General features: G+C 44.2%; 1 protein-coding gene across 2 annotated transcripts in view; it reads left to right on the top strand.

Annotated features, from left to right (window-relative positions):
* Positions 1-3,187: 3,187 nt before the first annotated feature.
* The window catches only part of DCAF5 (DDB1 and CUL4 associated factor 5), a 177,629-nt gene continuing 166,248 nt past the window's right edge, over positions 3,188-14,568 (top strand). The window contains exon 1 of one of the 2 annotated variants that reach the window (XM_006865577.1): positions 3,188-3,550. In XM_006865577.1, the coding sequence (XP_006865639.1) occupies positions 3,337-3,550 (214 nt within the window). In that variant the 5' untranslated portion in view covers positions 3,188-3,336. The remainder of the gene's footprint in view (positions 3,551-14,568) is intronic. The other variant, XM_006865578.1, reaches the window with a different exon arrangement.

Genomic DNA, 14,568 nt, shown 5'->3' with positions numbered 1-14,568 from the left:
CTTACCTTGCTTATTGGGTAATTTACTTGGGTAAATGGGACAATTATACGTAGGGTCACTATGACTTGGAAGAAACTTGACAGTATTTAACAACAACAGCAAATAAGACAGTCATTCCAGCATTTGGGAAAAAGTTTAAACAATGACATGTTTAAAGTTATTGGAGAGGGGTATGTGCTTAAGAAGGGAGAGAGGGAGTATTTTGCGTATCACCACAGTTAAAGGTCACTGCAGCCACATCATTACTGTGCTTGTCTCCCTCCTCACAAAACAAATACAGTAGCTATAGATGATGAAGTCCTATTAATTGGAATACTACCTGTTTTGGGATGTGCTGATTAAGTATGCCAAGCAAAGGAACAGTGAATTTGGAAATTGGCCTTGCAATCTTCTCTACTGGAATGAAGTATAAATTGGAAAGACATCTCAAACTCAACACTTCCGAAACTAAAGTCATTGTCTTCTCCTCCCACTCTCTTAAATTCATTAATATATTCAACAATTATTTGAGCACTGTTTAGTGTTTGGTTCTGGAGATAAACATATTAGCTAAACATACAGGGTTCCTGCTTTCAAAATGCTCACAGCAGAATGTTGTGGCATTTTAGGATAAGCACAGGACTGCTAACCACAAGATTGGCTGTTCAAATCTACCAGCTGCTCCTTGGAAACTCTATACTGGGTCACAATGAATCAGAACTGGCTCAATGGCACTTAACAACAACAACAACAACAATCATATAAATAATCAAAGAGCTCCATTGGCACTGATGGAAAGTGCTGAGCTGATAAAGACTGAAGGTTCAAATGTGGCTGCTGACTTCCATAAAGATCACAGCCTTGGAAACCCAATGGGGCAATTCTACTCTGTCACACTGGGTCACTAAGTGGGTCGAAAATCAACTCAGTGGCATCTAACAACAACTGTAACATCATGTAGTTATGAAAATAAACGATTAATTGCACACTATGATAGTGCTGGACTTCTGGTGTGGCATTGTAGGATAAGCACTGGACTGTAAAATTACAAGGTCAGAGATTCACGCCCACCAGAAATCGACTCAACGGCACTTCACAACAAAATTATAGTACTAGGAGTGCCTGTTGTTGTTAGGTGCCATAGAGTCGGTTCCAACTTCTAGACACCTGCATAGGGTTTCTGAGGAGCGACTGCTGGGTTTGAACCCCAACTTTGTAGCTATCAGTACAGTGTTTATCCTGCAGCGTCACACCAGGAGTACAATAGTACAAATTGTTAAGTGAAAGGTTGGCAATTCGAACCTACCTAGAGGTTCCTCTACCTAGAAGCTCCTCAGAAGACAGACTTGTGGATCTGCTTCCCAAAGGTCACAGTATTGAAAACCCTCTGGAGTACATACAGTTCACCTTTGACACACATGAGGTCACCAGGAGTTCGAATTGAGTTGACTGCAATTAACAACATGATAATGCTATGAAGGGAAGATGCTCACTGCTATAAATCTTTACTGAACTATCATAGTGAGTTATTATACAGCATCCCAGGAATAAAGTGTTTTAAAAGGAAGCACTACAGTAGTGGCCTTTTTAGGGAAACAGTCTACTATTAAAACTCTAATCTCTGTTGTTTGGTGAATTTCTTTTAAATTCAGCAATATTTGTGATAATGCTGGCTTTTAAAATACTGACTTGTACATTTGATATTGTTGTTGTTGTTGCTAAGTAATGTTGAATCGGTTCTGACCCATAGTGACCCTGTATAGGGTTTCCTAGGAGTGGCTGGTGAGCTTTAATCACTGACCTTGCGACCTTGCCCTGCAAACCGACTTTGCAGTCCCACACATTAACCCGTAGTGCCACACCAGGACTCCACATTTGCTATTAGTATGATTAAACTAGGAGGTGGCATAAGAGTTAAGCAATTGACTACTAGACAAAAGGTTGGTGACTTTAACCTACCCAGACGTACCTGGAGCTTGGAGATCTGCTTCTGAAAGGTCAGTCTAAAAAACAGTATGGAACAGTTCTACTGTGTACACACTTTAGCTATAACGGTAACAGTAACATTTAACCTATTATGGTTATTATACAAAAAGTGGTGAACTGTTAGGTAGATTCTGACTCATAGTGAGGGTCACTATTATGAATGTTACCACAATACATTGTAGCGGGTTCGCTTTTTAAAATTCTATTTGGATGAATTCCAAAACCCTTAACACCCAGTCTCCTCACTGGGGTCAACTGTGTAGAACTCCCACCTTACTGAGGTGCAGCTACTCTGGTCTAGGATGCAGCTGCTGATTAACAGTTGTACAACCTCAGAGCTTGACACTCTATAGAGAGCTCACCCCACCCAATTAAATATCGCTATTTTTGAATAACAGTTGTGTCTTGCAAACGCAACTGCACTTCAGCGTTTTCTCAACTCCGGGCTTGGCAATTTTCTCCTTTCCCTCTCTATTCTCTACCAGAATGATGAGTATTTTGCTCTTTTTACTGAGGAGCTGGAGGAAAGGAGAGGTAGAGAACTAATTTTTTAGGGGAGGGAGGTAGTGTTAACAATTTATTTTGGGGAGCAAAGACACCAACCAACTCGCCAGGCAACCTTCCACCAGATTCCTTTCCCTCGGGCGGCCCCAGGATGTGGCCAACCTAGAGCGAAGGACCGGAGACTTCGCTCGCTCGCTGCCCTCCCTCCATCTCTTTGCCACGTAGGGCCGCTTTTCCCGAACCCCCACCACCCCAATAAATTAAATTAAACAAGGGCCAGGATCTGAACTCGTCCAGGCGCTGGGCTTCAGGCAGCAACGGACGCCGAGGGAGGACAGCGAGCCCATAGCCCCACGGCCACTTTGATTGTTGAGTGCACTCAACTTCAGAGTGAGGCGCTCAGAGGGTGCGAGCGGGGACTCCGCCCAGCGCCACTCCGGTCCCCGAGCGGGTAGGAGCTGTGTGGGGAAGGCGCAGCCGCCGCCCGTGGTCTGCAGGCCAGCCGCCCGCTTTCTAGGGCCCAGCCGCCCGAGGCGGGGGAGGGGCAGCCGCCGCCCGCGGTCTCCAGGCCCCGGGGATCGACGCCTGGGCCGCCTATCACGGAAGCGCGACTGCAGCTGAGGATCAGCTGCTGGAGGAGGCGGAGGAGAGGGAGGAGCCTAGGGGGGAAGAGGAGGGAGGGCACCATCAGGAAGCACCGAACGCCACCGAGTGTCTGCTGCACACCTCGCTCGGTCTGCCCCAGCTCCTTACAGAAGCCTCCGGATCGCAGCGCGGGGGGAGGGCAGGGCGGGGGGAGCGAGCGGCCGCGCGTGAGGCCGAGGGAGGGGCGGCGGCGGGATCGGCGGCGGCAGCGGCGGTTCCAGCATGAAGAGGAGAGCTGGCCTGGGGGGCAGCATGAGGTCAGTGGTGGGCTTCTTGTCCCAGCGGGGCTTGCATGGGGACCCCCTGCTCACTCAGGACTTTCAGAGGAGACGCCTGCGGGGCTGCAGAAACCTCTACAAGAAGGACCTCCTGGGCCACTTCGGCTGTGTCAATGCCATTGAATTCTCCAACAATGGAGGCCAGTGGCTGGTCTCAGGTAAATCAACCCCCTTCCCCTCCCTACGCCTCCCGCCCCCCGCCCAGCCTCCCCTCTGCGCTCTCCCTCACTGCCCCCCTTCTGCCCTTCACCCACCCCTCCCTCCTCTACCTCCCATCTGCGGGGGGGTGGGAGGGGAAGGTTTGGTGTCAAATTCAAACCCTTGCCGAGGGAGGGAGGGAAGGGAAGGCAAGGCGAGGATGCCTTCTGTAAAAAAGACCTAAAATGGTTGACAGGTCCTTAATCCGCTTTATCCCAAGTGCAAAGTGATCGCCCCAAGATCACTGCCCTCAAAGTGTGGGGCGGGGCGCGGGCCAGGTTACCGCTTGACAAAGTTTGGTGGGAAACTCTTCCTCTGTGTACTTTAAAAGGTGCAGGGGCTATTTTGAGGATTTGGAGGGGGAGGAGGCCGAGGCTCGCCAGAGGCTAGGCAACTGCGAGTCCCTGTCTCCAGTGCCCTAGAGAAAGGGGCCTTGGGGCTGGGGTCGGGCGGTGACAGGGCCCGATGCCGGAGGGGCCAGGAAGGGGCTGCGGGCCGGGGGGTTGGTGAGAGTCTGCGGAGGGAAGGTGACCGGCGAGCGGCTCGATGTTGGCCGCCTCCCTCGGCGTTCCTCAGGGCCCAGCTCCATCTCCTTTCGTGGAGTGGTGGCCGCTTCCGCGTCTTGTTTTTATTATGGTTTCAAGAGTGGCGAAGGTTCTGGAGGCCAAGGGGTACTGGTCTGAACTTGAATGCGCAACTTGTGTGGCAGGGGGTGGATGAGCGACCCCTGGGCGACTTGTTGGCGGGAGCCCCGTGGCTGCACCCCCTCACCCGGCCGACTGTCATTGCAGGTGGTCTCCGCACCTCCCCCGCTCCCAACTCCAGGCCTCTTTGCCCCCTCAGGCTCCCCCTCCGGTTTGGGCAAAGTGGCGAAATCGAGGCCGGGGCTCTGGCCGGGCAGTGTAGGCCTCGCTCTCCCGGGGCTCCTAGCGACAGGCAGCTGAATCGATAGCCTATTGCTCCTGGGGAGGCCCGGGCGGGCGGGCGGCAGCGACAGCTGCCCTGGGGGAGGTATGCTTGGGTGGGGGTGGGGGAGAACCTGCCGCCGCCCACTCCTTCCTGAGTTGGATTCCGAAGGACCGGTGGAGGGCAGAGGAGAGGAACAGAATGAGGGTCTGCTAGGGTATGGGCAGGAAGACGGAAGACTGGTGATTTGGCGTCCCCGCTCGCCTTCTGCCATTCTCGGTATTATTTCCTACATTGTGAAGGATGAAAGGGGAGCCCAGCGCTGGACGTGGCGCTTAGCACCCGGGTCAGCCCTCAAATGGTTTTCTAATTTACATTAGTGGGCAGCATGCCAGAAACTTCTGGGATCATGGCAAAGCATTTGTCTTCTTCGCAAGTAACAATCGGAAGTGACACAGGTCGTACAGGCCAGTTGGGGGTAGCAGAGACAAGCCTTGTTTGATCATTTCATGATAAATCTTCTGGAGGTTAACGTTTGACTTTTCCACCCCAGATCGTTTTCTCTTTGATTAGGTAGGTTTTGACCTTAAGAAACCTGATATCTCACACATCTCTGTGTAAATTGTTTATTAAACAAAAACAGTAATCCAGGGGCAAAAATGGGGAAGATATCTTTAAAGACTGAACTTCCTATTTCCCTTATTACTACTACTACTGGATTCTTAATATTCTTTTCCTCTCCAAATTATATTTTAGCAGAGATGTTCCCATTTACAAATAAACTTTACTTGGCAGAGGGAATTTGGGGGTACTTATATACGACGGGAATCCTGGTGTGGCGCTGTGGGTTAATGCACCAGACTGCAAAGCCGTTTGAACTGCCATGTCGGCGGTTTCAAGCTCACCAGCTGCTCCTTGGAAACCCTATACAGGGTCGCTATGGGTCGGAACTTACTCTACAGCACTCAAGAACAACAACAACATATACGACTGGAAAGCCGTTTGAACTGCAAGGTCGGCGGTTCAAGCTCACTAGCTGCTCCTCGGAAACCCTATACAGTGTCGCTATGGGTCGGAATCGACTCGACGGCGCTTCACAACAACAACAAAATATACGACTGGTGTGGCACTGTAGGCTAAGCACGGGGCCTCAAGGTCGGCTTGAACTCTCAAGGTTCAAATTCAACCAGCCACTCCTTGGAAACCCTATACAGGAGGGTCCTTATGAGTCGGAACCGACTGGATGTAACTTTACAACAACGATGCCTGAACTAATGTGAATTAAAGTACAGTCACACATTGTCCAATTAACATAATTTAAAATAATAGCTTTGGTTATGTGCCTTAGAGTCAGTTCCAACTCGTAGCAACCCTGTACAGGGTTTCTGAGGCTGTCAATCTTTACTGGAGCAGAAAGCCTCATCTTTCTCCACAGAACAGCTGGTAGTGTTGAACTGCTGACCCTGAGGTTAGCAGCCTGATTCGTAATCATTGCCCTACCAGAGCTCCTTTATTGAGATATAATTTACATGCCATATGGATCACCCATTTAAAACGAACACTGTTAAAAGCATTAAGAAGCTTTCTCCATTCTCTACCAGCTACCTCTTAACTCTATGCAAGATCTTCCCCAAAGTCCTCAATGAATGCCATTTTCTCTATTCTAAACTAGTTGATTTCCTTTAGCTTAATTTTAGCCTACCAGAAGAAAAGGGTTCTTTTGACAAACTAGTTCTAATCAATCACTTTCTTACTGTTCTGGGCGTGCCTTACCCATTTCCATCAATATTTCCTACCTTCTTTGCCTTTTGCTCCTCCCTTTCTTGTCCCATACTCCTACTAGCTCAGTTCTTCCTGCTTCCTTTTTATCTACTGCCTTTGTTCTTCAAGTTCTTCTAGCTGATGTTTCCACCAGTCCCTCAAATTTGCTCAGGTAAACTTAGCTTTTCTTATTTGTTTTATTAAAGACATTTTGCAACTTGTGTTAAGGGAAAGTTCTTCCCCTTTAGGAACCACAATAAAGCTTGTTTAAGTGAATTAAATTTTATGCTAAGAAAAGCCCCTCAGTAATCTTCTCAAGTTCAAAAGTAATTAGGTATCATATTGACATTAAAACAAAACAAAAAAAAATCTTTCATTTTTTCCTTATTAGCAATAAATAACTGAGGGATGCATTTAGTATTTTGAGGTCAATATTAGTGGTTACAAATTGGGCTGCTAACCTCCAGGTCAGCAGTTCGAAACTACCAGACATTCCACCAGAGAAAGATGAGGCTTTCTGCTCCCGTAAAGATTTACAGCCTTGGGAACCTATGCGGGGTCACTGTGAGTCAGAACCAACATCAAAGTACACCACCACCACCATTTATCCCCAGTGTTTCACTATAACATGGTAGGACATCAGACTCTGGGATGGTAATACATTTCTTCGTATGCATTTTTGTGTAACAGTGTCTTGTTTAGATTGGTTGAAGCCCTCAAAAAGTGATTTTTTTTTTTTTTTTTTATGTTCATCATTTTCATTTCCTAATTTTCCAGGTTCAGATTGTTTTTTCTATCTTTCTTGTAGCTGACTTAACTATTTGATAGACTTAACCAGACCCCAGGCAAATATAAAACCCTCAAGATTCTTACGTACAAGATACTATGGTAGATCTTTTAAACTATTATTGATTAAAGACACATCACTCTTCCAGGTACAGTGAGGTCAGCAGGTATTAAGAGTGTGAACCAGAGAACGTCTCCAAGGATTACTGTGGTACTGTGCTGGGAAATGAGATTGGTGGCAGCAACAAGGTGAAAAGGGTTGTTTGACATTTTAAAAAGATTAAAATGTTTAAGAAATAATTTTCTTTGTGGTTCATCCGAAAAAGGCATTGCTGTAATATCAGTATGGCATAGGAGACAAAGATAAAATATGCTGAGTCGTTTATTTAAAGTGTGACTTTAGTGAAGTTACTGAACCTGCCTGAGTCTGTTTCCTGAAGTATATTAAGGACATGCCAGGGCCTACCTGAAAGACTTATTGTGAGAACTACAGTAGGCAAAAGAATAGACTGGGTGCTGAATTCAATGTTTGGACTCCTAGAAGAAATGCTGAGTTTGTTCTCTTTCTCCTTTGTAGGGTATAATAGAGATAACCATTAATAGCTGAAACTTGTGTTTATGGTATTAGCAATGGACGTATGCAAATAGGGCAGGTAGGATAGTTTTGCAAACTTTGGATGAGGAATGAATAGGCACAATGTGGTGAAGAAAGAACCTAGAATTTGGCATTTGAGTTGTAGCTGTATAGTTATAAACAGTATCAATTTAGGCAAGTCCTTTTATTCCACATCTATAAAATGTTTACTTAACAGGGTTGAAGTGAGTATGTCAGTGAGATATATGTGAACTGCAGGGTTTGAGTGAATATTACTTTTTATAAAGACAGTTTATGTTTGATGATTCAAGTCTTTTTAAAATTTTTATGTGTATTAGTCCTTTGGGGGATGGGAGAACAACATGGAGTCCCGAGTTATCACTTACAAGAGATTCTGACAGTATCCAGAGAGGTTATGGTATCTTTAGGGGAAATGTGGGTTTCTTCTTTACGTCTTTGCTTAAACTCCTTGCCTCTTCTTATGTTTCCCCTTTCCCCTAGAATGGGGTCTTTTATGTATTTGCTTTAAAGCCTTTTTCTTTTTTTCAAACTTTTTATTGTGAATTGAATGAAGATTTACAGAGCAGATCACCTGCTTTATAGTCAACAAATTAAAAGTGTTTTTCTTTGAGAAGAAGTTCAACATGGAAAGACTAACCTCTGTGTCTATATTGGATTGCAACTCTGCCTTCTTACATTGTATAAAGGGTTTGTGCAAACAAATCTTAACAGTAAACAAAAGTAAAGATTCAGCTTTTTGGGGTGCGAACTAAATAGTTTCATGTGGCACTATATAATAAGCACTCGACTACAAGGTCAGTTTGAACTACAAGATTGGTAGTTCAAACTCAGTAGCCACCCCTCGGAAACCTATATACACTAAACAACAATAGCAACAAATCTATTCTATTTTTTCTGGATTGAGTTTAAGGCATTGGAACCTGTAGAACTAGCAGATTAATAACTTGCAAGTACGAAATAGTTTTGAGTTACAGTGAAAGATTATGGTCTCTTTTTCATTACTTGGCTATTAAATGTAGGAAAACACCGTTAGCTTTTCAAATAGAATCAGCAGCTATGCTGTTATAGAAATGAGGATAAGTATTAATTAAGTGGGAGTTATGAATGAGGAGAGGCATTGAATCACTTGGTCATAATATCTATAAATGGGTATAAACCAAACCCACTGCCAACGAGGCAATTCTGACTCATAATGACCCCATAGGACAGAACAAAGCTGTTCTATAGTGTCTCTGAAGCTGTATATATTTAAGGAATCAGACATTTCTCCCTGGAATGGCTGGTGGGTATAAAGTGCTTGCCTTTAAATTAGCAGCCCAGTACTTTACCCACGGCTCCACTAGGGCCTCTTGTAACTTGGCATAAGTAGCCCTATTTCTATTTCACATGGATTTGTTAGCTTATTAATTATTTTAAGAATCTACTGTTGTTAGGTACCCTGGAGTTGATTTTCTACTCAAAGTGGTTCCGTATAACAGTAGAAATGGCCCATAGGGTTTTTGTAAAATTGGTGTGGCAAGGTGTCTAACCTCCTCTAAGGAGAGTCAGGATCAACAGCCCAAGGCTGAGTGCTATGAGGTAGAAGTCAGATATAACTTGTTTTTACCAATACTGACACCAGCTGCCCTTCCCACACACTCTTTCCTTATCTCTGGAATCAGTAATTCATTGCAATGTCCACACAGAGCTCAGACAATACTCACAATTATGGGATACCATTCAGGATCTGGAATGAATGCTATTCTTTGGTCCAGACTGTCTTTTCTTAGCTGTAGCCTTAGGCAGACTTCTCTTTGGCCTCTTGGCCTGTACTCTTGGCCTGCCCTGCGCTTCCCTGGGAAGTACTACAAAGCTCTTTTAGCTCTCTAACAATTGTCCAGAGATATACTACACTTTGCCAGTAAGTCTCCTGCCTGAAGGTGCTCAGCTTTCTTATTTAATTGACAAAGTAGCCCACTGTGTCCTCTCCTGCCAGTCTGCTCATTCTGCTGCCTCTGCTGCCACCATCTCTCTGCCACTACTTGGTATTTCTTCCTGTTTTCATGTTACAGTTCTTTCTGTCTCCTGGATCTAGGTTCTCAACACAGGAATCTAGATCCAAAAGACACATTCTTTTCCCAGCTCTTCTGTCTTGACCAATTTTCTGCTCATGCCCCTCTTCTGTTATATCTTGTAAGATAAAAATTCCGAATTAGAGCTACCCTGTATATGGTTTCCCAGGCTGTAAATCTTTATGGGAGTGGTGGTGGTGGTTATGTGCCGTGGAGTCAGTTCCAACACATAGTGACCCTGTACAGGGTTTCCAAGACTGTAAATCTTTACAAGAGCAGAAAGCCTCATCTTTCTCCTGCGGAGCAGCTAGTAGTTTCAAACTGCTGACCTTGCAGTTCGCAGCCTGATTTGTAACCACTACGCTACCATCTTTTCTCTTGCAGAGTGGCTGGTTGACCTTGCGGTTAGTAGCCCAACTCTCAATTCACTATGCTACCAGGACTTCTTCATCAACACATGGAGGTCAGGATGTACAGGATACAAAACAGGATAGTTACATTAGATCGCAAAATGGATGACAACCATCATTACTGGGAACCATGGCTTAGCTGACTTGAAACATAGTTCCAGCCATCATGGGGTTCAAGTACCTTATTTGCATGATCCCACCCAGTCCTTCTGTGGGAGTCACAAAGGCTATATAGCTAGAAGGGCTAGATTAAATAATTCACTGCACCACAGCTTTCCAGGCTGTAATCTCTTCTAGATCAGACTACTAGGTCTTTTTCCATGGAGACTCTGGGTGGGCTCACATCACCCACTTTTTGGTTAGCAAATGAGCACTTAGCCATTGTGTCACCAAAGTTCAGAAGAATCCGCTATGTAGATTCTTATATAGAGAGATTAAGAGTATGAACCCTGGAGTCTCACTGCCTAGGGGTGAGTACCAACTCAGCAACTTGCTGAGCTTCACTAGAGCCTTCTAGTCAGTTGCAGCTCATGGTGACTCCAGTTGTATCACAGTAGAACTGTGTTCCATTGGATTTTCAGTGGCTGATTGTTTGGAAGTAGATCACCAGGCAGGCGACTCTTCTGGATGGACTCAAAACCTTCACCCTTTAGGTTAGCAGCCAACAGCAGTAACCATTTGCTACCTGAGTTTCCCTGAAAAAGCTACTTATCCTCTCTGTGCCTATTTCTGCATCCATTTAATAATCACAGTACTTGACAGGGTTCAGGTGAGGATTGAATGAAATAGTACTTGCAATGCTCTTAGCACAAGTGCTTGGCCCATGCTACTGCTGTGATTATTGATGCTGTTGCTATGGCTGCTATTATCATTGTTGTTACACTTGAATCTCACAAAAAGCTTTTAGAAGATTGATACCATATCACCTTCAACATTTAACATTTATTGCGCATGGCATAGTACAATGTGAAAAATTGAGAACGATCTCACTGAGGTGAACTGTTAAAATGCTTTGTGAATAAGTTTAACCCCCCAGTATTATCATCAGAGAGTATTTTTAAAGCATCAGATAGTAGAGATGATAATAACTATATGCTTGCTGTAATTTGAGTCAATTAATGACCATTTCCTGTTTAGTCACTAGTTATACAGCATTTTATGGGACTCAAAATAAGTTTATAAATTAATTTGTCTTAAGAGCACATTATCCACAGTAAGGTGCTTGGCTTTAACCAGTTACAAACTTGATTTTTCCTCTGACTTTATTTAAACTCCTCATGTGTTTCATTAGGGTGCATTTCTTGGTTCAATGGTTAGTTTATCTGGAGACATGTGGCTTTTGGTGGAGTAGATTTCTGTCTTTCAAAAGGTCTCGTAGTGTAGACGTTTTTGGCAAGGTGTTTCAATCATTGAATTTTCTTCTGGACTTGTCTATTTACCGGCGGTGCAATGCTGTGAAGATGCTTAAATTTTATTCTTCGGTTGATTTTTTTTTTAATTCAGCAAATAGTTTTTGAGTGTATCCTATTTATAACATAGGAGCTATGAGAACAGAGATGATGAATCAGATGTAAATTATGCTTTCAAGAAGGTTGCATTTTAGGAGCTATTAGTTCTCATTTGTACAGTGCACGACCCTTTTTAATTTCCCCCTTGGCCTTATGATACTTTGATATTTTATTTTTCTCTGGTTCACAGTACTTAATGTAGCAAGAATAGCATTGAGCTTTGGTTAAAAAGAAAAAGACCTATTAAGCCTTTGAGGACTTTCCAATGATAAATTGATCAATTATAGAGATCCTGACATAAGGATGAAGTTGCATAGATATTTATAAACAACATATTATTTGTCCCATTTTTTTCTTCAGATAGTTAATTGGTATCTATCAAAAATTGGCAAATTTTGTCTCGGTTTGTTTATAAGCTTAAAAGAATTATGTCTGGGTTTGTTATTTAGGCTTAAAAAAAAAAACCACCTTACCAGTACCACCAGTTTCTATTGAGTAGAGTCTGATTCATGGTGATCCCATGTGTCTGAGTAAAACTGTGCTCCATAGGGTTTATTTTTTATTTTTTAAGCTTTTTATTGTGAATTGGGTCAAGGTTTACAGACAAAATTATCAGTTGTACATTCAGCAAACCATAAACCTTATTTCATCTCAATGATTACAATCACCTCCCTGCAACATTTATCCCACTTCCTCCCTGTGACTCCCCATTTACATCTTATATTTCACAGATGAACAAGACAAAAATATTTGATGTACACTTAACAAAAGAAAAAAAAACATATTAATTTAAGTGTCCAAAGGGCTCCATAGGGTTGTTGTTGTTTGTTTCTTTTAAAGTTTTTATTGTGAATTATGTGGGTTTACATGGGAGAACATCAGTTTTACATTCATCTTATTATATTTCGTTTCATTGCAATGATTACAATTCCCTCCAAGCATCATCAAACAACCAAAGGGTACACCCCACAGGCCTGCTCCCCCACCCCCGGCCATCAGCACACAGCCCCTCTCCCTCCCTGAGTCCAGTGTCCCCAGCCGCTCCATCTCTCCACATCATCATCTCTGCCTCCATTTCTGGCGTCACTGCTTCTCTGGGTGGGGTCCCGCACTCTGCTCTTCTCACTTGATGGTCCCAGGGACCTCTGCTGCTCCTGGACTGCAAAATCAGTCACTTCCCTGCTTTTGTTACAAAACATCTACCTTTACATTTCTATCCCCAACAGTCAGTCCTGATAGCCATTATTCACTATTGTACCTCACTGACTCTTATCCCCATCTCCTTTCATAAGTCTGGTCCCAACAGGTTGGAAATCATTCAGTGGAGATTCTACCTTTCTCTGCCCTGTCTGTCTGAAACTAGGCTCCCTCTTGAAAGCTTGTAAACCAGTCACATCTTGCCTTTGTAGCCCCCCGCATTTTGAGTAGCCAATGTCTGAGTTGCCCATTCCTGTCAACCCTGTGTACCGATGGGGTGTGAGGGATCCTCACTATAAAGATTTGTTCCCATTTTTGAGCTGCTGCATAAAGGAGCTCTGGTAGCATAGTGGTTACGAATCGGGTTCCTAACCTCAAGGTCGGCAGTTCGAAACTACCAGCTGTTCCACAGGAGAAAGATGAGGCTTTCTAATCCCGTAAAGATTTGCAGCCTTGGAAACCCTGTGTAGGGTCCCTATGAGTTGGCACCGACTCCACGATACTTAACAACAACAACAACATAAGTATGGGTAAAGTTCATCAAATTATAATGGATTACTCTTTTTTTTTCCTTTTCTTTCTTCTTCTAGTCGAGTTCTGATCATCCAGCCATTGAAGCCCTGTCAAGTGTGTACTATTTGCAAATATGGGTGTTCTTGTATGTCTCCCCTCACTTCTTATCAGCTGGATGCTTTGTTCTCCACTCTAGTCTTCTGTGGCCATGTCACTGCCTCTGGGCCCAGGAGTTCCCGGGTCATGCGGTACTGCTGGCCATCAGGTCTCCACTTGAATTCACAGGAGTCTATTGAATGTGATAGGACTTAGCTCCCAACTTCATTGCTGTTGTTCCCCCTCTTCCCCTTATCGGTCACCAACGTGGTCATCAGTCAGACCACATGCCTGCTCGTGTATTCCCCTTGAGTCTTAGTCTTGGAAGGAGGTTTGTCCTGAGGAGACCTGACCACTTGCCTTGATGCCCCACCCCCACCCCCACCCCAGGGTGAACAGCTTGCTTGTCTGTCTGCCTTTATTGTTTTTGATTTTTCCTGCTGGGTCTTTCATTCACAAAGTATCTTCTGTTTTTCTAGCCAATCCAGTCTGGTCTACTTGTCCTTTCAAGTGAAAATTTCCCACCTCAGACAATTCTGGATGGGGTTCTGGTTTCCACCTATGGTCTTATGCAATGCAAAGGCTCCACAGGAAGCCTCTTTCACTGGGCAACTTCCAGCCCCCTTTAAGGTATTCCAATCAGTTATAGGCTGAAGACGGACTTAGAAACTTTCTGTTGTGATGTTTCTGACTATTCCTTTCTCTTTCCCCTCAAGTGTCTATTTTACAATGGTAGGCAAAGGAAACAAAAATTCAAAAGTTAGCCACGCATCTTAACATTATTCCCCTCTTTTACCCATTCAAACTGTGCCTCAATCCCTGTATCCCAGAGCCCTGTTGTTCCAAGGTTGTGCATACATCATCATTTACTTTTGACCCACTTAGCCCATGTGAGCCTGCCTAACTGTTCTCCCATTCTCCTCTCCTTTCTTGTGTATTGCCCCTCCCCACCCCACCCCCAGCACTGAAGCTATCCTGTATCTATTCCCTACCCTGTGCTCTATCTTCCCCTCCCTCCCTTTGCCTCATCCCGTATATCCCGATGATCAGCAAATATATATATAATTATTTTCCCCCCTTTTAGGGTGGGCTCTTTTTCTTAATCTTTTACAATAATGGTCCTATCCAGTATTT

The sequence above is a fragment of the Chrysochloris asiatica genome, unplaced genomic scaffold (assembly GCF_000296735.1).
Source record: "Chrysochloris asiatica unplaced genomic scaffold, ChrAsi1.0 scaffold00079, whole genome shotgun sequence".
In the NCBI taxonomy this organism is placed as follows: domain Eukaryota; kingdom Metazoa; phylum Chordata; class Mammalia; order Afrosoricida; family Chrysochloridae; genus Chrysochloris; species Chrysochloris asiatica.
This window is presented reverse-complemented; position numbering and strand designations above follow the sequence as displayed.